The sequence below is a fragment of the Bombus vancouverensis genome, chromosome 15 (genome assembly GCF_051014615.1).
Source record: "Bombus vancouverensis nearcticus chromosome 15, iyBomVanc1_principal, whole genome shotgun sequence".
NCBI classification, from domain to species: domain Eukaryota; kingdom Metazoa; phylum Arthropoda; class Insecta; order Hymenoptera; family Apidae; genus Bombus; species Bombus vancouverensis.
The window spans coordinates 8517558-8540120 of NC_134925.1; the positions used below are offsets into that span (position 1 = coordinate 8517558).

The 22563-nt window shown below is 37.8% G+C and overlaps 2 protein-coding genes across 3 annotated transcripts; both read left to right on the forward strand.

Moving 5' to 3' along the window:
- The first annotated feature begins 5153 nt into the window (after window positions 1-5153).
- Window positions 5154-7269, forward strand: LOC117166255 (nuclear receptor-binding factor 2). The gene is made up of 3 exons (XM_033350061.2): window positions 5154-5567; window positions 5863-6119; window positions 6189-7269. Exons 1-3 carry the CDS (start codon window positions 5544-5546, stop codon window positions 6664-6666), a joined length of 759 nt encoding a protein of 252 aa, XP_033205952.1. The 5' UTR covers window positions 5154-5543; the 3' UTR covers window positions 6667-7269.
- Window positions 7270-7562: 293 nt separating this feature from the next.
- Window positions 7563-12507, forward strand: LOC117166254 (tubulin alpha chain). 2 transcript variants are annotated; one of them, XR_013060221.1, is made up of 6 exons: window positions 7563-7736; window positions 8220-8464; window positions 8728-8955; window positions 9088-9346; window positions 9755-10057; window positions 10897-11033. XR_013060221.1 is itself a non-coding variant. In XM_033350058.2 (6 exons), the coding sequence occupies exons 1-6, from the start codon at window positions 7563-7565 to the stop codon at window positions 11152-11154; spliced, it is 1317 nt and encodes a 438-aa protein (XP_033205949.1). In that variant the 3' UTR covers window positions 11155-12507. The 2 variants fall into 2 exon arrangements, 1 of the variants encoding a protein (XP_033205949.1); XM_033350058.2 differs by having other exon boundaries at window positions 9755-9907; window positions 10897-12507.
- The last annotated feature ends 10056 nt before the right edge of the window (window positions 12508-22563 follow it).

The following is a 22563-nucleotide window of genomic DNA, read 5'->3' on the forward strand; positions in this document are numbered from 1 at the left end:
TCGGCCACTTGGCTAACGCTGAAACGTAATAATTAGTCGTTGAGTAATCGAATTGGAAAGCGACCGGTTGAAAGGAAAGCTAATTACCATTGAAGCAAAGGAGCGAGCAAAAGGAAAATGTCGTTGGAAAAGGAAAAGACCCTGCTGCGATCCTCCAATCTTTTATGCTTCGATCTGGCTTTCGTTCCGACCGGCAACACGACTTTTAATGACGTAAGAAAATCTTTACTACGAAATTGAAACGAGAGATATGCGTATCAATAACGAGTCTTTCGCATTTCCTCTCGCGTGTTCACCGTTGCTCTGAAAAATTAACTACACCTTACTTGTATCCGCAAGATTTAAAATCAATCTGAATGGAAGCTTGGCAATGTTTCACCAACTTCATATCCTACGATTATAAAAGTTTTCTACGATTATAAAAGATTAGAGGAAATCGAACCGATACTACACGCAGTGAAATTTTGCAAGACGCAAGTTACAAGTTATCGACGCTAACAAATTCTCTTGCGTAACAACACACCAAGTTCGATAATCAGATAAACGAGAAGATCTTCGAGTAAATTGTAGAAACTGTAGGAATAACGGGTCAGCTGCAAATTCATATTGTCACGAAGGTAACTAAAAGAACCTGGCATCGAAATAACCGCCTCTTTCATTTGTTAAATACCACGAGAAATATCCTACTTGGAATATTTTATCCTTTATATCGTGCGCATTCTCTGCACTTTTGCGCGTTCAAATTTCCCAACTAAATAGATAGAAAAACTGGCGGTGTACTTCGAGCTATACAGTTAAATCAAAGACTACTCTGAAATTCCACGTCCGCATCGGTGTCTGGAATAATCGAGGAATTTCACTGCAACTGATGCAAAGTTATTGGCCGATGTATCTCCATAAAATACAAGCATCGGTGGAACCGCGAGGGGGGCTAAGGGAACGGCATTCGAACAGAATAGAAATCTACAAATTGTTCTCCATTTTGCCTGAATCGCGTCCCCACCACGATGCAGGGTGTTGCGCCAGGTTTACCACTCCGTGAGCGCTATCCGGACACCTGAATCGAGAGGATTTTCACAACGGAGCTGGCTGACGCGAGAGAGCTCCGGCTAGGTTGTCGCGTGGGCGACCGGAAACCGTACCTTCCTACCGTCTTTGGTCGTCACTCGACGACTACACGGGGAAGGGGCACCCGGGGCAGAAGGGAGGAGAGAGAAAAGGCAGACCGACCGGCCAAGAACTGGCGCAGCTCTCCTTCAACGTTCTCCACAACAGCCAGTACTTACTCGCGGCCGAGGGCGGATCTCTGTCCTCATCGTCACGTAACGTTTTCACGTACCAAGAGACCCTACAGGGATTCCTACTTACCGATCCACCACTCCGATACAGATGAAGATCTCGACTCTTCCGTTTCCGCAACGGCGATTAATTAATTCCACGCTCTAACGTTGCCACATTAACGATCTAACGATGACGGACCAACGAAACTTTTATCACGAGTTTATGGTATAACACGCTCGAGGCCAAAGTACTCTCTTCACTGGCTCTGTTTCGTAAAAATTGTTTTCGCGTTGGTAATGAAATTTGCATGTACACTCTCGCTCGAAAGTCTCGGGAAACGTAATATTTTTAAGAGAAGTTCGGTATTTCGCGTAGATCGTAAAGTACGTTTTATATGCACTTTTGACACTCGTGCAGATTAATACATCCAACGCGTTAATATACACGTTATACGTAAACTATCTCCTTTATCGTACGAAGTAACACGTTAAATTATTTCTTCGTATATTTTAACGATTATCTGATATGTTTTTTAATTCCGTGACAAACATAACAGTCGCAGGACGAGCAGGTTTCTCTTTTTTTTCTTTTCAGCGGGAATTGGGAAGCAAGTTCACGCGTACTTTTATACGCACAATCAAGTCATACGCACTCTATGCATTCTATGCACTTTTGTATCTTTAAATCTCGCACAAATGCAGTAAAAATTCTAGTACGTTCTTATCATTCCGATTCATTTCGAGACCTAACGATTCTTCCAGCGTATTGCGAGTTTGTTACCTCCCACTCTGTTTTGTTCCGCACTTATATTGCTCTTCGAACAACTTTCCGTTATTTCTCATGGCTTTCATCATCTTCAATTATCACGTTGCGCTTCGAGCATCACTGCGACTCAAATAAATCAACTTCTCAAACTGATCGTAATAAAGAACCGAATGAAAATGTTCCTTGTTCCCGCTATTACATGTCAAAATTTCTTTCTGCTCTCGTAATTCGCTTAAGTTCGACTTCGGCATTCTCCGCCTCTTCTCCTACTTGTTTTCCTATACAACGAACGGAATTAAAAAATCATACCGCTACATGAAAAGCTCTTCCGTGACGATGGGTCGATGGAAACATCCTACCGATAAAGAATATCAATGATGTATCTGAAAACGTGTCGAAACGCGCGGGATACGAAAAAAAAAAAAAAAAAAAACGGAAGAGAGGTAAAAAAAAAAATGCTATCTAGGCTCTTCGGATGATAGAAAGGTGATGACCTCGATCCTACGCCTGCCGCGTATAAAACGCCGCGCCGTTCCCGTCTTGCACCTCGTTCCGCCTGTTTCTGCTTGCCTGTTCTGACTGGCCTGCCCACGCCTGCCCTTCTGTCAATTATATTTACTATTTCATTCATACGGCCGCCGCTTGGACCACGAGCCGTGCCCATTCACGAGAACGGCCGCGCATGCCAGATCGCTCGCGCCCGATGGCTATCCGATAGGATAGCGCCTCCATATATGATTCGGATGGAAGTGCACTGCGGGCAAAAATGTAATTGCCGTAATCTAGGATTATATGGTTGCGTAACATCGACGCTAGATATATTCCTTGTGTTTCTATGCGTGTACACGTGAGTCTGTTCGCCTGTACCTTCTATTCTCCGTACGGTGTTACGTAATGTTCGAGCTTTCGACGAAATGGAAACGACAGCGTTGCAGGAGATTCCGAAAAGCCTGAACGCTATTAACCCTGGCCGCGCAATGCGAGACGTTAACAGACGGTCTAACGGCCCCTAGCGATTTCTCGGTCGCCTGTTTCCTCGCGCAATTTTGCTTAAACTTGGACTTTTTTTCTCGAAACGAATTCTAAAATATGTGACTTTAAGAGCCATTGGATATCGTGGTAGAGGCGTTGACAAGTAGCCACGAATACTTCTAGATTTTTTGTACGCCCCGAAAAGACTGAGAACAGGACCTGGCGGCTCCGAACGTCCCACGTTGCACACCGCGTTAGTAAAAAGAAACTTGCGCACGGAGGATCGGTCGAGTCGCTTGCCTATTTGTCAAGTTGGTTAATTTCTTGCAAAATAGAAAATGTAAGTAATCGGTCGTATAGACGCTTTGGCATTAAAATTTGAAATATGTCAGAAGGGGAGTACGTTATAGTTGTCACAAAACGCTTGCGCGGTGAATAGTCGCGGATAATGCAGGTACCGCTTTTTTATTTTTTTTTTTTTTTTTTGTAAATCTTTCGTTAACAAGTTTCTTTTTCTCTCTCTCCTTTTTTTAAAAATGTGTAAGAATTGTCTACGTATCGTGTAGTGTACCTTGAACGTTTCTTTCTTTACTTTCTCACACCGACTCCTCTCGATACACTCGAAGACCGTGAGAATTTTTTCGGCTCCCAAGGGGCGCTCACTAATCGGGCGCTAATTCGCTTGATGCCATAAGGAAACAGACGGGAGGATCTTACTAATTCGTGCCGGTGGACCGTAAAAATATACTGGCTTTCTATCGCCGTATACGGCGTTCTCGTTTAATGAAGAATGCGATCAGTTATTTACATGGCAAATTTGCTCGCGTTCTCGATGAAAATTTATGCTAATCGACTTAATGCCACGGGTTCATAATACGTTTCTAATGATTCAGCGAGGATTAAGTACTGTCAGTTTTGTAAGGTTACACCTACTCGGATTTAAATGACACGAGTTACCCTAGTTCTCTCATTTTTAATCTTTTTTTTAACTCCTTTTTTTTAATATACTAATACCTACGATAGATCGATAATATTAATTGGCTCAACCTCACGTCCAGATCGGTGATCGTTGATCATGTGTTGGATCGATTACGAGACCGACGTCGTACCTTAAAGAGGCCGAGAAATTTTTCGAGTTCCAGCGGAAGAGATGAGGTCAACGTTATTTTCTAATAGATGAAACACTCGACGGTACCACACACATACACCGCTGATAGTTGGAATAATTAAGTTTCCACGTTGATCCTCGTATTCCTATAAAGGCATCGGGCTCACGCCTACGCTCAATTCCTTTTCGACTCTTGTGTGACTAGGACTCTGTGATTGCAAAGCCGTTTTAGAATTTAATGATGTTTTCTCAATTTACGCGTGTAATACTCGTCAAGGATTATTACGTTACTAATAAACGATAACTCGTTATCTACTTGACACATTTTCTCGCACTTTATATTTCGTTCACCGATTGGCTGATTTATGCACGATCGTTTTAGCAGATGTGTTAATCTTCGCTTGCTTTTTACCTTGATAAATGTTGCGTACAGTCCGAGTAATGCTTTAAAATTACTTATGTAAGCAAATTTAATCAAAGTATTAATATAAAGTTCTTTCGCGTTTATATTACTGCGTACAAAGCTCAATTTAAGTTTAAACTTTTAAATCGTTCAATTTTGCATTCACATATGTATAACAATGCCATCTCTTAACAACGAAAAATGCGATGTACAAAATTGCCGTTATCATCGATCGGTAATATCGCAGACTACTTTATTTTTTAATATTTATTCACTAAAGTATAGGCATATATGTGTACATACGTACACTCATGTAGGAAAACTAAGTGATTTATATAAAATTCCTGAATCTCTTTAACGGTATGTATGACATTTCATCTGCATGCCTTGGTTGAAGTTCAGTGCTAAGCTTTTCATTTCTTTTCTATGCAATACATTTTTGTAAGAAATACGATATTTAGTTACAGTATAATTGCATAGGAATTCAATATCTATTGCGTGGAAATCCAGATGCATAAAAGACATACATAATTTCATCGATCGTGATCGGAAATGGATGTGTATACTTATATACTTACACAATTATCTAGTACATACTTATATGTTAATAAATTATTTCGATTCTCGAGGATGAAAATGGATCCACCAGAATGAAGTACACTCTACCAGAGTGACCTCCAACCTCATTCCATTTTCTACATTCATACCGCAACTAACGTATAAACAATTACATTTAGTATAACATAGATGAAACAGCATTAAGAGCAATACTTGAGAGCTAAATGCATTAGCCTTGAATGTACAGATAACGCAGGAGGCTTCGATCTAAAATTTTTCTATACTTGTGTGGCACACTATCGCTCTCTCTCTGTCTAGTACCGCCCGTATCGTTTGAACTTGTTGCACACTACTCTGTATGCTCGGTCGGTAAGTACGTCATTTTCTACCGTAACAGAAAATAACCCACATGTTGCCTCTCTGTTTTTATTCTGTGATTCAATCAGCTGATCAACTATGGAGACATCAATCCTAAACGCGGTAAATGTCATTGTATTTTCTTCAATATCTTATCGTCATGTGTGACTAATAATTTTACCTCCGTCATATGCGCGTAGTTTATGCATTATTCAAATATTAATCGCTATATACAATGTACTTTTGCATCAGTCAGTTGACTGAGTTTTACAAAAACATACGACTGTGCAAGCTACGTCGTATTTTGATATTGAGTTGTCGAATGTCATATGTTAATTTTGTTTGGTACTGTTTAGACTTTGGACTTTTTTTGATTAATGTGTTGTATAATATTGATATGAAATTTTTTCTACCAAAGGCGCACGAAAGACAAAGGAGAGCAGAGGCATTGTTGCAAGAAGGTCGTTTCGAAGAGGCAGCCAAGTGTCATGAAACAGTGGCTAGTCTTCTAGCAGAGGCACACGCACAACTGGAATCTAGATTTGCTCAGTTGAAGACTTCTAATTTATCTAGTCAGACCCAGCCAATCGTCATTTCCTCTTTCCATTCGTTCATTACTTTAGAATCTCTGGCCCTTCAATGTGATTACCATAAAAGACAAGCTGCTGTAGTTAGGTAATAATCGTCTCTTTTCTTGCTATACGACGCAAAGGATATTTGTTCTTATGAAAATTTACTTTTTAGAATGAAACAAGCGCAATATGAAGAGTACAAAACTACATTGGAAAATCAACAAAGGGAACTTCTCCGCAAACAGGCAGCTAAACAGGTTGAGAAAGATACGTCTGAATTTGCAAATGATAAATTTGACGGATCTCTACGGCAAGCTATATATAGAACCATCGAAGAGCAGGATAGTCTTTTAAGTCTAATCTTAATACCTAACAGCGATGACAAAGCTTTCAAATATCCAAAGGATACAGGCACTGTTATAGAGGAACTCAAAACTGTTAATTGCCAATTACGTTATCTGGTTGGTAGCTTGCTAAGTCAATTGGAGGCAAAGGAAGAGGAAGTGAGACAGTTGACCGAACAACTTCATGTAGTGTCTGCTAACCTTAATGACGAAACTAGACTAGATAATGCACATTCCTTAAGACTTGCACCTTTGCCACCTTTAACTCCTCTTGAGATGCCACTTTTTGACTTTACGTCGACATAAAGTGTCGTACGACAAACGTGATTCTTTTGTTAAAATATTTCGCCAAATAAGATACAGATACTGTATACAAAATTAAGTCAGGTCTGTAATAGTACAAAAACTAACATGACAAATTGCTACAGTATTGAGTTTCTTACCGTAGAATTTGAAGTTCAAATATATTACAATTAACATTTCGTAACACGAGGAGAAATGATGTAACGTATCCAAACTTAATGTATACCAGTACTTATTTTTGTTCATTTGGGGTTCTTCAAAGGGATCAAAATACATATCAATGAAACACAAAATGTGTATTTCGTTCGAAAGTGGATTTACAAAGACCATGCGTCCATGTATGTGAATAATAAAGTAGTTGATTTATCGATTATGGTACTGCCAGCTGGATGTTCGTAACTAGAAGTAAATATGTAACGCAGTAATGAATATTCCACGAGATTGTACAGAGTTGATGTAAAAATGTACCTAATCACTGTTAATCCGCAATCTTGTTGCAATTGCGCACTTTTAAAAATTATCGTCGAAGATGTAGGTAACGTTTGAGAAACTTTGTTATTTATTATGTAATGTCACGCAATAAACGTTTCCCGAATCAGACACTCATCCCTGATTTATCATTACAGATTCGTTCAAATATTTTTCACATTGCTATGGATATGACGAAAAATTTGACGTTCTTTCATAAACGAACAGGTTCACTGTCTTTTGAACATGTCACTCTGACAGATATATAAATAAAAATGTTTCGTTAGAAAGTAAGAAAAAAAAAAAAAATGTAAGATAATGATCAAAATTTCTGGCGTAATCTCATGTTACTTGAAACATGAGGCGTTCGTTGTTCATTCATCGCAAATGGAAATTCATCGGAAATTTATAATTTGGAGTATGGTTAAGGGATGGAAGGACCAAGTGAAATAATAACGATTTTCATAGGACAGGCTGGCACGCAAATAGCAAATGCTTGTTGGGAATTATTTTGTCTGGAACATGGTGTATCCCCAAACGGTTCTCTTCGTCAGGGCTATTATCCAATGGACCCTTCTGTGCATGCTTTTTTTTCAGAGACACAAGTGAGAAAATATATAATAAGCGATCGTTCAAATACTAATATACACTGTGGCTTATATAAATACGTTACATACTGTAATTCGTGTTGGAAGTGAAATTGAAAGTAGATTCTATGACTACTGATAAAAAGCTATTCAAAATGAAATAAAAATCAAGAATATAAAATCTGCAAAAATTGCATTGGAGGCTTTACTCTTGAGAAAATTGAGTTTCAAAACTTGTCAAGTATACGTGAACTTGGCTGATTCTCGAGTAGATACAGATAACTGACGGCAAGCTGTTCTATGTTCGAAAATCGTAAAAAAATGTAATAAATATATATTCATTGATTTTTTGATTTTAATACTGCTTGAAAGCCTTCAACGTGATTTTGTTATCTTTCACTTCTGTCGCGTATTACGTGCATTATGCATTATTGAATTTCGATAAAAAAATATCACCGAAGTGAATGCAAACACTCTGACTACATGGAAATTCATTTTTAGGCAAGAAAATTGACGCCACGCACGTTAATCATCGATTTAGAGCCCACTGTGATCGACGAGATTAGGACTGGCGTTTATAAAGCTCTTTTCAATCCCGAGTCATTGATCACTGGGAAAGAAGACGCGTCGAACAATTTCGCGAGGGGTTACTATTCCATCGGTAGTGAGGCGATCGCCCTTGTGTTGGATCGCGTTTGTAGAATATGGGAAACATGCTCGAAGCCAGCTGGATTTATCGTATTCAGGTTACTGAATTTTGACGAAAGAGTAGGAGTAAAAATTATATAAAAGCTTAAAATTTGTCGGATTTAGAATGCGGATGTTTATGCATTTATGAGAAATTTGTAAATGCATACATAGATATCCAAAGTATAATACTCTCTATAATGTTTACTTCGTAAAACAATTTTTCATCTAGGTTCTAATGTTTTAATTATATTCAAAAAATTATGAATTTACTCGTTGAATTGTGTTAGCTCAATTTGGTTAAAACTCAACGTTTGTAAAGGTCAATTAGCGGTGGTACCGGAAGTGGTTTCGCCACGCTGTTGCTCGAACATCTATCACAGAATTATCCCAAGACGATCACTCTAGACTTTGTCGTCTTTCCATCACCTAACATTGCCACCGTTATCGTGGAACCCTATAATGCAGTCCATACTACCCACGGTGCATTGGACCACGTGAATTGTTCCTTTCTCGTCGACAACGAAGCTTTATACAACATTTGCGCCAGGTATATTGATCAACGCATTCGCTGTTAAAAAGATTCGTCTATTCGACTAAAACAGACGTGAGAAGCAGCGAAACCGTTAAACTAAGAAAAATCAGTAACTTGTTGCATCGCCCTGTTGTTTATTCCTTATAGGAACTTGGATGTTGATTGCCCAACTTACACCAACTTAAATCGCCTGATGGCTCAAGTTGTTTCGAGCATCACAGCTTCGATGAGGTTCGAGGGTGCCATAAATCTTAGTCTCGAAGAACTACAAACAAATTTGGTGCCTTATCATAGAATTCATTTCACTTTGGCTACGTACGCTCCGCTGATCTCTCCCAGAAAAGCCATGCATTCCGAAATTACCACCCAACAGATCACCTACAGTTGCTTCGAACCTTCCAATCAGGTGAAGTAAAAATGAAAACATCTCGAGGATAATCGATGTTCTGTAAAAGATCCTTAAGAATCCTGACAGTCAAGTAACTTGGAATATGTTAATGATCTTCGAATATTACATTTTCGACTTATTTTCGTATATAGAATTTTCTTCTGCCTAATCTTCTTCGGGCAAATTCGCGTATACTTGAGAAGTTCCTAAACAGGATTTCTTCGCGAATGGAGCCTGCGGTACAATTTTATTTTATGTTTAATTTTCGTCCCACTTTGAGGATTAGAAGCTTCCATGGCTTCTTCCGTGCCACGAATTTAAGCTCACGGTGTACAGGCAAATTTTATTATTCCTACTTATCCTCGCGATTCGTTCATCACAACTGTATCCCTCCAAAGTTTCGCCATCTCATTTCATAAATTTCAGATGGTATCATGTGACCCACGCGTAGGAGCTTACGCCAGTTGCTGTTTGCTGTATCGTGGAGACGTGGCTCCAAATGATGTCAATAGAACGATCGCGTCGTTGAAGGGGGCGAAGTCGATTCGTTTCGTCACTTGGAGTCCGACTGGGTTCAAGGTAATTGCGCAGCATTTTTCCTTTCTCATTTTGCAACAAACGATTACTCGCGATCAACAAGGAACTGGATCGTTGTTAAATGATGCAGCGAATTTCTAGCTCGTTGTTTAACATACGCACAACGTTGACGTCTGATAGTAACAAAAATTGGTACGTTGAACTCTAAATAGATAATTCCGTATTTTGTACGATCATTCATGAGCTTGTTTAAGACGATTTGCATCATCTATTTAATAAACAAAGATAGAATTCTCGATAATTCTGAATCTTTAAACTTTTTTCGGATTAGCCTGGTTACCCGAATCAGGCAGACAATTTTTCTGGCGTAAAGTTATTATTTACATGTTTATTTGAGATATTCTCTCAAATTTGTATTCATTTCGCTTGACATCAAGTCGTTTAAATTCGAGCAACCTGACTAGTCTAAACGAAGTTTTACCGAGAGGAGCTTTAGTATTCAGATCTCACATGGAAAATGTCAAAGGCTTTCAAAGATGCGCTATGGTAGTCGAGCAAAATACCTTTCTTGAATTACTAACGTTCTTCCGAACCTTTACCATCGAATCATTCATATCTTCATAAACTTTCATCCAACTTTCCACCTTCCTTCAAACTTTAACTGCTTTAATCACAAACCTCCACCAACCATATCTTGTAAGTTACATAGTAAGGTAAAATAGGTGTCATATATAGTTTAATAGTTTAATTAGTTTCTATCAAAGTCCCTTCCCAAATTCCCTTCTTAGACTATATATATATATACACATAAATCCTCTAATGTAACAGTGTATTTTAGATCGCGATTTCGATTCTAAAAAATGAAAAAATGAAAAATCTTCGAATAATTGTCATCCCCACCGCCGTATAGTAGACGATATAATATCGCTACGTAAATTGGTATAAAGCATGTTTCTAAAACCTAGAGACGAACAAGAACAAGATATTTTATTTCTTTAAGAATTCTGAAATTCAAATGATTACTTTCATAGGTAGGAATTAACTATCAGCCAACTACAACAGTTCCTGGAGGTGACCTGGCGAAGTCGAGGAGGACGGTAGTGATGGCCAGCAACAATACCGCTATCAGATATAGATGGTCGATGCTTGTTCGCAAATTCGACTTGATGTTCCAGAAAAGAGCTTTCGTTCACCATTACGTAGGTGAAGGCATGGAGGAAGATTCCTTCGGTGAAGCTCGCGACAACGTCATAGCTCTGATTGACGATTATAAGGAGGTCGAGAAGTGATCTTTAAATTGGCAAGCTCTGTAGCTTGAAACTTCCTTTCTCCAACAATCACGAAGAATTTAAGATGAGAAAACTATATGAATATACAGTGGCTTGCGAAAGTATTCGAACTCTTGTAGACGTCTTTTGCGAATACACTATATGTGTTGTATCAAATATTTTAAAATTTTATCGGCTTTGTAATGATACACGACTGTCATGGTTATGTTGCTAAAGTTTGAAACAAGTCTGAAAATACATGTAAAAATCACAAGACATTTGGCGTAACTATAAGTCTCGATATTTAATTAAACGTTTGCAGTAAATATATCGTGAGCTCTATATGCGCATACTTACACACATTTTCCGGTTGTTTCGAATATAATCGGGATGGTCGTGTCTCGTTATAGTACAAACTAAATTTCCAAATATACATAACAATTTTCTATGGTAAGTGTTCAAATAACTTCATCAGCCGCTGTATATAGATTAAATTCTATCTTTCTCCGATTTCAAAGTGAAAAATGATTTAGAAACAAAGAATTTCCATATTTGCTCTTGTCTCGAAGAAGCCGTCGTTTGTTTTCATACGTGAGGAAAAGAACAAATTGCGTGATTACACGAGATAAGGGAGAATCGCACGAAGATAAGCAGACGAACAGTGTAGACTCGCTGGCACCACTGGCACGATACAAGCGATCGTGTAATATGAGCCTTTTATAAGCCGAACTAATTAACTCCTCTTTTTATGAATCTCTTAACTAAGGTACAAAGATCCAGAGAACGCGGATAATACAGAAAAATATGTAAAGCATCTCGAGTGAAACAAATTACTATGTAGATTCTGTTCCCTTAGTTTTTTCCTTCGTAAGAATATGAAATTGCGAAAGTGTACGAAATATCAAATTACGAAATTTTTAATAAAAATCCGCGGTCTAGTGATGGTAAATTCCAAGATAAATTTCATAGTGATTATAACATCTTAGCTTTTCTACGCTTTCCAATTTGCGGAGTCAATCGATATGGTTTCTGAACGGTTCATATTTGTTCCCATTGTTATACTTGGCGCGAGCATACGCCCACAAGGAGTCACGTTCCTCTCGATTCTAACTCGTAGAAACAACCACGAGCTGCCAAACCAGTATAATAACATTAGGTCTCGTTCATGTAACAACGTGTTTCTGATAAGCGGTATCGAGCGATTGGTAATTCCTGTCGGTATCAACATCATCTGCTTTGTTCTGGATATAATTGGTCACCTATCTTTTATTACCGAGAAGTCATCGAAATAAATTCTAGGAAGATAAATCTCGCATCGTCGAGTGTATCCTGTAATAAATAAAATGTATTGCCCCGAAGCTTGACAATAAAGTAATTTTCCCATCTTTCCTTATCACAGCAATATTCTTTTGTTCAAATAGACTAAGCTCAATAAATGGCTCATTTATTTTTAATCCGTCGATTAATCTATTTTCATAGGTTTTCCGCGAATATATAGTCGTTTATAGACTCTGGACGTATATGCGCTTTTATACTTTTATAGATACATTCAAAGAAGGGGAACTTAAGCAGATATTTCACCTACGATTTATAGATTCTGGATTCGAGATTATTGATTATATTAGATAACACATTAAAACAATTAAATTTATAGATTGTATTAGAATATAACATATATTCTGTATAAGAAAAAGTATACAAATACTTAGTAGATATTAGAATGAATACTTTATGGATATTGGATATATTCTATATGCTCTTGTACGTTATATGCGAGTAGGAAAATTGAATGGCGTAGTATATAATAGCATTAAAAAGATAACAAAATATCGCAAGATTGCATAACAGGCATAGAAATTTGAAAGTGAGATAAAAATGTACTTATTCTGTAAAATGCGCAGTCTAGTGGATCATTCAGAATTCCCAGATCTTCGTTTCACGATTCAATTTGAAGATACCCAAAATTGATTTCGGTCGAGTGACTCGTGCTCGCGATAACACGAACACGATAATGCTCGATAAGGTTGATATATAATTAATTGAATAGTACCATGCCCCCCAGCGAAGATATGTACGTCCACTCCAGAAACCTTATCATTTACGCATATATAATATAGTATACTTGTTTATATGGCCTGTCTACGATTATATAATTTTCTTTCAAAGCAATTACTCGCTTTCCTCGTTTTTCGATTATCGTTCGACATTGAATTTTTTACATATGTACTCGTATATACATATGTACTGCACACGAACGATGCAAGCATGCGATGGAAGGGGTCTCGCTCGCTCATTGACAAATTCACCTCCAATTGCGTTTTACAAATCTTTCACTTACGTCTTTTATTATGTTTCCACTTTTTACAAACTTCACGAAATACAAAGTAAAAATGAGAACACGTGGTAAATTAGACAATGCGAAAGATGCTATGAAGAATTGCAAAAAGCATATAAAAAAAGAAAAAAATTAAAAAGACTACATTCTGTAAAGATGGCACTAGTACAACCCTCATCACAATATACCCGATGTCATAAACAAAAATATATCATCTAACAATACACTTTGTTTATTATAGGATGTTAGTACTATTAACACGCCAAATGCTATGTCTTCCTTGCTATATCCATATGTACGCTACATCTTTAGAGATCAACGCTAAACTTTCCGTTTAGGAGGCAACGGTTTCGAGAAACCAACAACAACAAATTAAAAAAGATATCTTATAATCGTGTAATATTAAGAAATATGTTTACACTTTTTTAATGGATTTCGTTGAAACGTCTTAAATAAAAATTAATCAAATAAAAATCCTCCGCAAGTATTCGATTTTCTATTATTCCCTGCATTTACGTATCGTCTAAATAGAAAGTAGAATAGAACTAGCTCCGCGTTCAACGTATTAATAAATAATGATAATAATCTTCGGAATGTGTAATTAATTACCTATTATACATATACTTTGAAACATTTGTCGCTTGTCAGTCACCGATGGGGCTCGAGAGGCGTAAGCAGAAAGCTCAGTGACAGTAATCGGTGACTGTCATTCACATCGGTGAATGTGCAAATGGAAATCGCAGGCAGCTAAGACAAGACACGAGCCGCTCTTATCGAAATCGACGATCGTCTATCGCGATCACGTCGTCCCCTCTCCGCTTCTCTCCGCGACGCCACGAAGGCTTCACGTGAATTACACGACTTCTCAGTTCCTCGTAAAAGATCGTATGCACGCGTTTTTCGCGCTTTTGCGCGTTGAACGCATCGTTTTATCTGTTCCATCGTTTCAAGTGGTTTTCGGGTTACGCAGCACGCGATGAACTCCACGATTTCTTTTCCGCTTGCCCTCCCTGGGAAAACTTTCCATCGATCGTTTGGATCATAACATTTTCGAAAGTGCGTTACATCTCGCATCCACAGTTTCTTGCCAAGTATCTCATTAACTGGATAATCGGGAAAGACGAGCTAAGTCGTCGATTATTGGGATTTCTAATTCCTTGAACTCACAATACTTTCTTTATTTACGCATCTCATAGCTTTTTACTCCTGCTATTTCTTTTTGTTTTTCACTTTCGAGAATAAGTTACGTTTATATCTGGAAAAATTCAAGTCAATCTATCTAAAATTAGTCGTCCTTAACTTTTAATTTCATGATTATAGGAATATGTACATTGAATATATCGATATAATTATATATCAAATCATACTCAAATTATACTATCGAATTACGCTTCGCTAAACGTGATATGTATTACGCGTTTATTTTCTCATACTTATCGTATAAACATGCTGGCACTTTTTTTTTTATATACGAGAGGGGAGGTTGTAGATTACTAGGTTAAGAGGAGATCGCAATTAAAAAACGGTTAACATTCCATTAAATCATGATCTAAGTGATCGTTTGTAAACATTTTATTTGAGCGGAGGTTGTTGCATGAGGCGGTAGGAGGTTGATTCTTCAGAAGTATCTCTGAAGTGCATATAGCGTGTATGTCAATATGAAGAGGAAAGAGGAAAGAGGAATTTGAATCGTCGACCACATTATTCAAGAGTATTTCTCGTCTTTTCCTTGGGTTTAACTCTGTCATATTCTTCGAGTCATCCTGATATTAAAATCTAGTGATATTGTTCTTCGAATTTCTCAAATTCTACGTAACTTTTACGTTTCAATTTCAAACATCGGAAACAGTAAACTTATTTTTGTTCGTTAAAACGAGAGTATGATTCAGATAAGAAAAGTTCGAGGACTTCGGCAGAGTTAATATTTGAGCAGTTATATCGTATAGTATTAATTTTGATAAACTAATAAAAGTGAAAAATATATATAATAAAATTGCAAATTAATTTTTTTATCGCGTAGAACGACGTTTGTTGGCAGAATTTTCCAGCCTTTGTGAAAATAAATGAAGCACAATTTCCAGGAAAATCATATACAGTAGATTAGGCCCCTGTTATACGTTGTATCAACGATTAACCGATAAAAGCGCACTCGTTACTCGAATGAACATTATCGAGACGAGAATCGTTACAAATTATAACCTGGTGATTTTAGTGATAAGGATAAAAATAACTCTCCAATCTAATAGATCAACGATATTGAAAGAATCGATATAGATCTTTGTACATCCCGAACATGTGATCGGCAGATGTAATAGACGCAAACTTCCGCGTCAGTTTTGGTCAATGAGTAACGATTAGAGCTCGCTACGTAGAATTGTTAGATAATAAGAGAGATGTTTTGGAATTATATGTGTAATTCACAAGGAAAGCCAGTATTTTCTACTAAAGCTATAGTTTCTAAACTGGAACGTATTTTAAAATTTGAATTTATACATATAGCGATTTTAAATAAATAGTTTAAACTCAATACACGTAATCGTTGAATTTTTGCAAGGGAAGATTCTCTGAAATGATTTCTTTTGTAAAAAAAAAGAATTTTCGTTTGAAAAGTAAGAGGTATTCTAGACTTCTTCCAATTTACATAGCGATTAGAATTCGCGTATTTCCGACAAGAGGACGTATTTCCAACCTATCTATGTTTATGTAGCCGTGTAATTTTAGAAACGCTCTTTCTCTGTTTGACAAGTAGTGTTCGCGCACGAGAATGATCTGTGATTTTCCCAGACACAATGACAGATGAGCAGCACGCGTTTTCCTTTGTACTATACCCAGGAAGAACACGCTGCTGTGTATTCCGACGCGTACAATGTACGACATATGAATAAATCGTACGTACAGTAACTCACGAAAGTATCCGAACTCTTATTATAAAAACCTTTTTTGAAATTTCGTTTGCGATATTTTATATCGCTTTTTTATCATTCTTTTATAATTGTAAGACAGAGAAGTTCCAAGACATTTATTTCAAATATACGCTTGGCGGAAAATCAAAAACGCAGCATGGATAGTACAGCATACAGCCTTAAACATACAATAAGTACTAAAGATGGTCTCGTTAAATATTGTGGCTTATTAATACAGCCATTGATTGACCGTACAAATATTTTGGCGATTTTTGGGAAGCGTATGCTTCCAATAAATATCTTGCAACTTTCACATACGTTTCCAGATCAGTTTCAAATTTTGCCAATATCGTCACGATAGTCGTGTCTCGCTACAGTGCTAATGTTTCAAAAAGTTTTGCTGCATAAGTGCAACATTGTGATCGACTGATCGTTTCCTTGATAATCTACGTCAATTGTCGTTAATATTTACGTTAATATCGCTTTTCATATAAGACTGGCAACTACATACATTTCCAAATTTGTTCCAAACGTTACCAATATAGTCACGTTAGTCGGATCTCGTTACGGCATTAACGAAATTTCAAGATGTCTCGTATGATGCACATAACAGATTCATGAAAGGTTTCTACAAGTGTCGAGTACTCTCGTGAGAAACTGTACATCGACTGTCGTCAGAAACAAAGTACATCGAGATGATGCGAAATGTTATCTCTGTCAGGAGACTATTTTTTCAACGATACGAGCCGCGTGTCGTCACATATAAATTTCCATGTGCGGCAAGCGATCGAGGAAAAACTGTTTAATGATTTAGAAGAAGGTATCGTTCGTATAGATGATTTACGGACCTCGTATGCTTCACTTCGCCGTTATTTACTAACATTTCTCTGTATTCATACATAATACGTAATTACTGTGTTTCGTATGAAAAAGAAGATCGTTCGGAAGTAACGATACAAGGTCACGTTATCACGATCCGATTTACTATATCGATGTATGACCGCATTAACGCGTTCCACGCGTTTATAGCTTCTCTTAGTTATGCTTTACTTGACCAATCCACATTTTGGTAAACCGACCGAGCATTCCGCAATTGCGCCACAGTGGCCGACTGTTTATCGAATTTTGCTTTTACACGCTAGAAGCTTCGATAACGATGCACCGATAGGTAAGTGGAAACGACGCGGCGGCGTTTATCTAAATCTTGCGCTGCCATGTTTAAAAGTATCCCACCAGTGGCTGTCTTCTCAGGATTCGGTGATCACGGTGAATGACGCTAACTTCCCCTTATCGCGAGATCCCGTGACGTCGTCTTTATCGTATAAATTATCCACCGGAGAAGACCAGTTCGCCAGTTCAGCTTTCCTCCTCGTACGGTCGTGTACTCATAAGGTAGAGACACTTACGACAAGTTCAACTCGTTATTTCCACCAGTTTTCGACCAGCTACGAAATAGAACTTCACAGTTCTATCTCCAACATCCAGTCCACGGTATATCGACTTGAGCAAAGCAAACAAAGGTGAGCGCTTCTATTTGGTGTCGTTTATTTCGTTCTTTCTTTTTCCTGGTCTTTGCTTCGGAACTTTGACTTCCACTCTTCGCTGTGGTATACGTATATTTCCAAAAATTACATTACTCTATATTATTCTATATAAATATACGTGTGATTACTTATACGAGATGATTCGTTCGTAAAAGACTTTGCTTTGTAAGATTTTCCTCGATTCTTTTTCTCTTCTTGACTTCTCAACTTTCGATTTCAGATTACAAATGCCCACGATATTTAATTATTCATTTCCTTCCTTTTTCCAACTGTAACTTCCAACTTCTGATCGTAGACCATAAATATCTACAATACTGAATCGTTACATTTTCCCAGTGGATCGTTGAAATCCATAAATTAATCTTCCGTTTTATTTCACTTTCAGATGCTGATCGGTGGAGCCGTAAGCTACGTCGCTGGCAAACAAGCAGTTCGCACAATTTATTGGCGAACGGCGAGTGATGGTCGCCTGTTGAAGACAGCGAAAACCTGCATGTTCCAAGGTCCTCCAAAACCAGCACCCTCCTCGACGTCCGCTAAGACGGCGTTCGAGGGTCAATCCCATATGGACCCTATATCAAAAGACATCTTCAACTATAGAAATTAGGTGGCAATTAACATGACACTGAATCAAATAACCGGGGGTTACGGGAGGGAGGGTGGAAGAATAAAAAGATCTTCGGGGTTGGCGACTGCATTTTGTAAATAGTTTTTAATAATTTAAAACGATATTTGTATATGTTAGTCGTAGTTTCATTTGTATAATATAATTATAGCATAAAATATATTTATTTTCTATCTCGTAAGTTACATGTTTTGTTTCCTGTCTATAATCATCGAGTTCGTGAACTCAATACTCTGATGAATATTCGTTTATCGATATTTACGCGTTCTTCGTGAATTTCTTTAGCGCATCATTGTGCAAAGCTCCATTAGCAATCGAATCTCGAAGTCAATGAGTGTATCATCGAAATAATGACGCACGCGAATTATCGCCATGCGTCTAGGTGAAGCTAGGCATGAATGCTCCCTCTGCGAGCTTTCATACTTGAACTTTGAAATAAGGCCATGCGGGTTTGCGTCACTGATTCTTCTTAGGTAGAGAATAGGAGCCTTTTATGCCAATCGTAAATTGTTGGAGATGATAACGATTAATCGTATGAACAAGCGTGGTCTCTTTATCCGTGAACAGCGGTACGATCGATGCTGGATCATAAAAGGAGCAAGAAAAATGTCCCAACAATATTGCGATCTTGCGTTTCGAACTTCAATTTCATTGAACTCAATTTATTTGAGCAGAGTAATACGCACTTAGTGTACACTTTTGTAAAACTTTCCCTTCGCAGCGTATAGACGGGTCAAAATAATTTCTCGACTGAAGGCAATCTCTTCGTGAAGATTATGATATTTTTTACGTGCGTGAACTTCTTGCAAAATCCCAGTTCCGGTTTTATCGCGAGAAAAAATTTTTCGATCACGCACATGCACATGCATCGTGCTCTGTTCTGATTCAACGATATCAGATACGTCATCCTTTAACCGTAGACCATCTCGGATGGAAAATGTAAACTACAGAGAATAGCGAGCTTTTTCTTCTCCATCTACGACTCGCGGAGTCTTAAATATAAAGTGGAAACTTACGTACTTCGATGTGAATTGGGCTGACGTGAATTCTCCGGGCTAATACAGGATAGTATCGGGTAAACGATAAGCTCGGGTTAAGTGCACGCGTACTTAACGAACATTCAAACTTGACTTTTTCGAGAACGCAGCTCCATATGAAAAAATTTTAGTCTATATTTTCGACTTAGCTTTACACCAGGAATCGCTTTCTTCCAGGTTGTATCAAGTTTTCGGAGACGTATCGCTACATCCACTATCCCATGTCCAAGCCCATTCCACAGTTTACATTTCCATCTCACATTCTATGCATGGTATATTTTATCTTATATCCTATGTCCAATAACTAATATTCCCAACCCTCATTTTTCATTTTACTTCCCTTTATTTCATCTCTTCATGTCATAATTAATAATTTATACGCAGTTTCTCATATTCTCTAGTCCACATCTAGTATGGCTAACCCATATCTTCTATCTTAATTCTCACATCACATATCTTCTCGCACATTTCATATATCTTTTATTCATATACATTCCTACTCTATATTCCATGTCCAACATTCTATTTCCTTTTTTCTACATCCCAATTCAAATGACCAATTTTTCTAAATCCATTTCCCAGTATCCCATACTTTAAAACTCGTGGCCAACGAAATTCATTTTGTCGGATGGCGACTTTTGGTCGTGGAAAGCGTCGGTTTCTTGTGGAATTTGCGGGCAACGGATTTCGTTTGCGAGAAGTGAAAATGTGTTGTAGGCAATTTGCGAGGTACATTTTACGTATTGTGTGCATTCTCTGGGTTTTCTCTTGCGTCTGACTTGGAATGGCAGATTTAATGAACTACGACGCGAGAAACAGGATATGAGACATAGAAAAATGTCGAATGAAAAGAATGGAAGCGTCATGGGGTAGAGAATATTGGATATGGGATGTTAGTATTGGATCGTGTACACTAGATACGCGATGGAGAATATATGTTGGACATATACGCCCCATGGAATATGGAGCGTGAGTTCGAGGAAATTGGTAGTTCTATTTGGAATGTAGGGGAAAGGAACTAAAGTACAGGATATGGAATGTAGAGAAGGATAAATGGGCTATGGAGCACGGTTTAATAAACATTGGAAACAGAATGTGGAAAAAGGCATGTGAAAAATGACGATAGAATGAAGGGCGTGGACATATTAAATATAAGATATGAAAAGGAAATATGTACTGTAGGAATTGCGATAGAAGATATGGGCTAAGGATGCTGAATATAAGAGGAAACGTAAGGAATAGTGATGGTAAAAGGTGTAACCCCAGCTAAATCCTTTTTACTTCTCTCTACGAATTTTTCGGAGCAACCTAATGTATATTTTGTAGCTTCCATTGTACATTTTAAGATTTGCTTTAAACTTTGCCAGTGTAATCATAAATAGCAGCTGGCTGTCGTTGCAAAACTTGAGAAGTTTCAAAATATTTCCTCTAACAAACATAATAGATTCATAAAAGATTTGTATAATTATTGGTAATTAATAAATATTTGTGACCTATGTAGATGCAATCCAAGCTGATAGAATGCCTTAGAAATTGCACGTAAATAAAAAGGATGCAACGACAAACTTTCAACCCCCTGTGCCGCCCACGATAAGAATAATCGACCGGAACGCTTGGTTTTACTAAGATAAAGGAAAGAACGTAAGTTGCGGGTCAAGGTCTTCGACATTCGATGCACGGTCTTCGTTCAGCATGAAGTAGGTTTCCCTAAACAGTCTGGAGACTACTCTACTCACCAGGCGAAACTTTTTCACGCTTCACATCCAACTGATAACCTCCAGACAACTTGTTTCTTCCAAACAAAAAATAAACAAGCTCCTTTAGATTATTACGATCTTTCTTTTTTTGGTTATTACGTTTGATCAATTAACAGGTCAATCGATATCTCATAGAAAGAAAACGCGCGAAGAAAAATAGAAGCGATAAGATAATGGCGAAAAGAAAAAACAGGGATAAAATCATTAATGGTATCAGGCCGCTACGCTTGAAAGCCGGATATCCGGCGTACTGTCAACTGCGCAAGAATCGCAGAAGAAGAGGGTTGATGAAAGTGGAAAAAGCCAAGGGTTTCGAGATTTGGTCAGAAACTAGTGCCAACTCTAGCGAAGGGTTTGAGACGCGTCTAGCCTTTGAATAACTTTTGGAAAATTCCGATACAATACTCTTCATACTGCGTGTTAATTTTCACGTGTACTGTCGCAATGAGTATCTTCCACTTTTTATATACGTTCTCACTGGTCATTAATTTTATTATTTTAATCACGATAGTCCTGAGACTCATAATATTGATAATATTTCATGTAATGCAAATAATATATTTCTAAAAATGTTCTGCGATAAGCGTTCGAGTTCTTGCATCACTCGCTGTTTATTTATTATTATCTTCCATTATTTAATCGTATACTTTCGTAAGATCTATGTATTCTCTCTATTCAATTTCTATATCCAACAAGAGATGCGTCTCTCACTCGTGAAAGATTTTCAAATACGTATTGAAGTTTTAAGGATTTCTACAATAGTATTCTAAAAGGTCTTCCGTTATCTAATTACATAATTTTCCAAAATCTACGTTCTATTAAATCCCTACTGCCCACGAGATTCTCTCTAAGTAATGAAAAATTTCAGTACGCTTTACATGTATCCAAACTCTTCTACTATCTAATGATATAATTCTCGAAGATCTACATACTCTTTCTATCCAACTCTTATTAACCACTTTAATTAATCCTTCGTTTACCAAAGATCTCCAGTTTTTGTCAAATATCGAATTTGAAAGAAATACAACACGATTTCCAAGAGCACCTAGACCACTTGTTCGAAAGCTGGTACGGGATAGGATCGAGCGTCCATCGCTAGCGATGTGTCACCGGCCGAGTCGTCGGTAGGGTGCGCAAGGGGGTGCAAGTTGCGCGGGCGCACTGCCAGGATTATCGATTTCGCGAGCAGAAGGTGCCACACGCTGGGCCATCGATTCGACGCTCGTCTA

Bases quoted from the DNA above. Each gene is read 5' to 3' on its own strand.
- LOC117166255 (XM_033350061.2), top strand. From the start codon at position 5,544: ATGGAGACATCAATCCTAAACGCG. The intron at 5,568-5,862 runs GTAAATGTCATT...TTTCTACCAAAG, and splicing joins AGACATCAATCCTAAACGCG to GCGCACGAAAGACAAAGGAG. The intron at 6,120-6,188 runs GTAATAATCGTC...TTTACTTTTTAG, and splicing joins AGACAAGCTGCTGTAGTTAG to AATGAAACAAGCGCAATATG.
- LOC117166254 (XM_033350058.2), top strand. From the start codon at position 7,563: ATGGAAGGACCAAGTGAAATAATAACGATTTTCATAGGACAGGCTGGC. The intron at 8,956-9,087 runs GTATATTGATCA...TATTCCTTATAG, and splicing joins TTATACAACATTTGCGCCAG to GAACTTGGATGTTGATTGCC. The intron at 9,908-10,896 runs GTAATTGCGCAG...TTACTTTCATAG, and splicing joins GGAGTCCGACTGGGTTCAAG to GTAGGAATTAACTATCAGCC.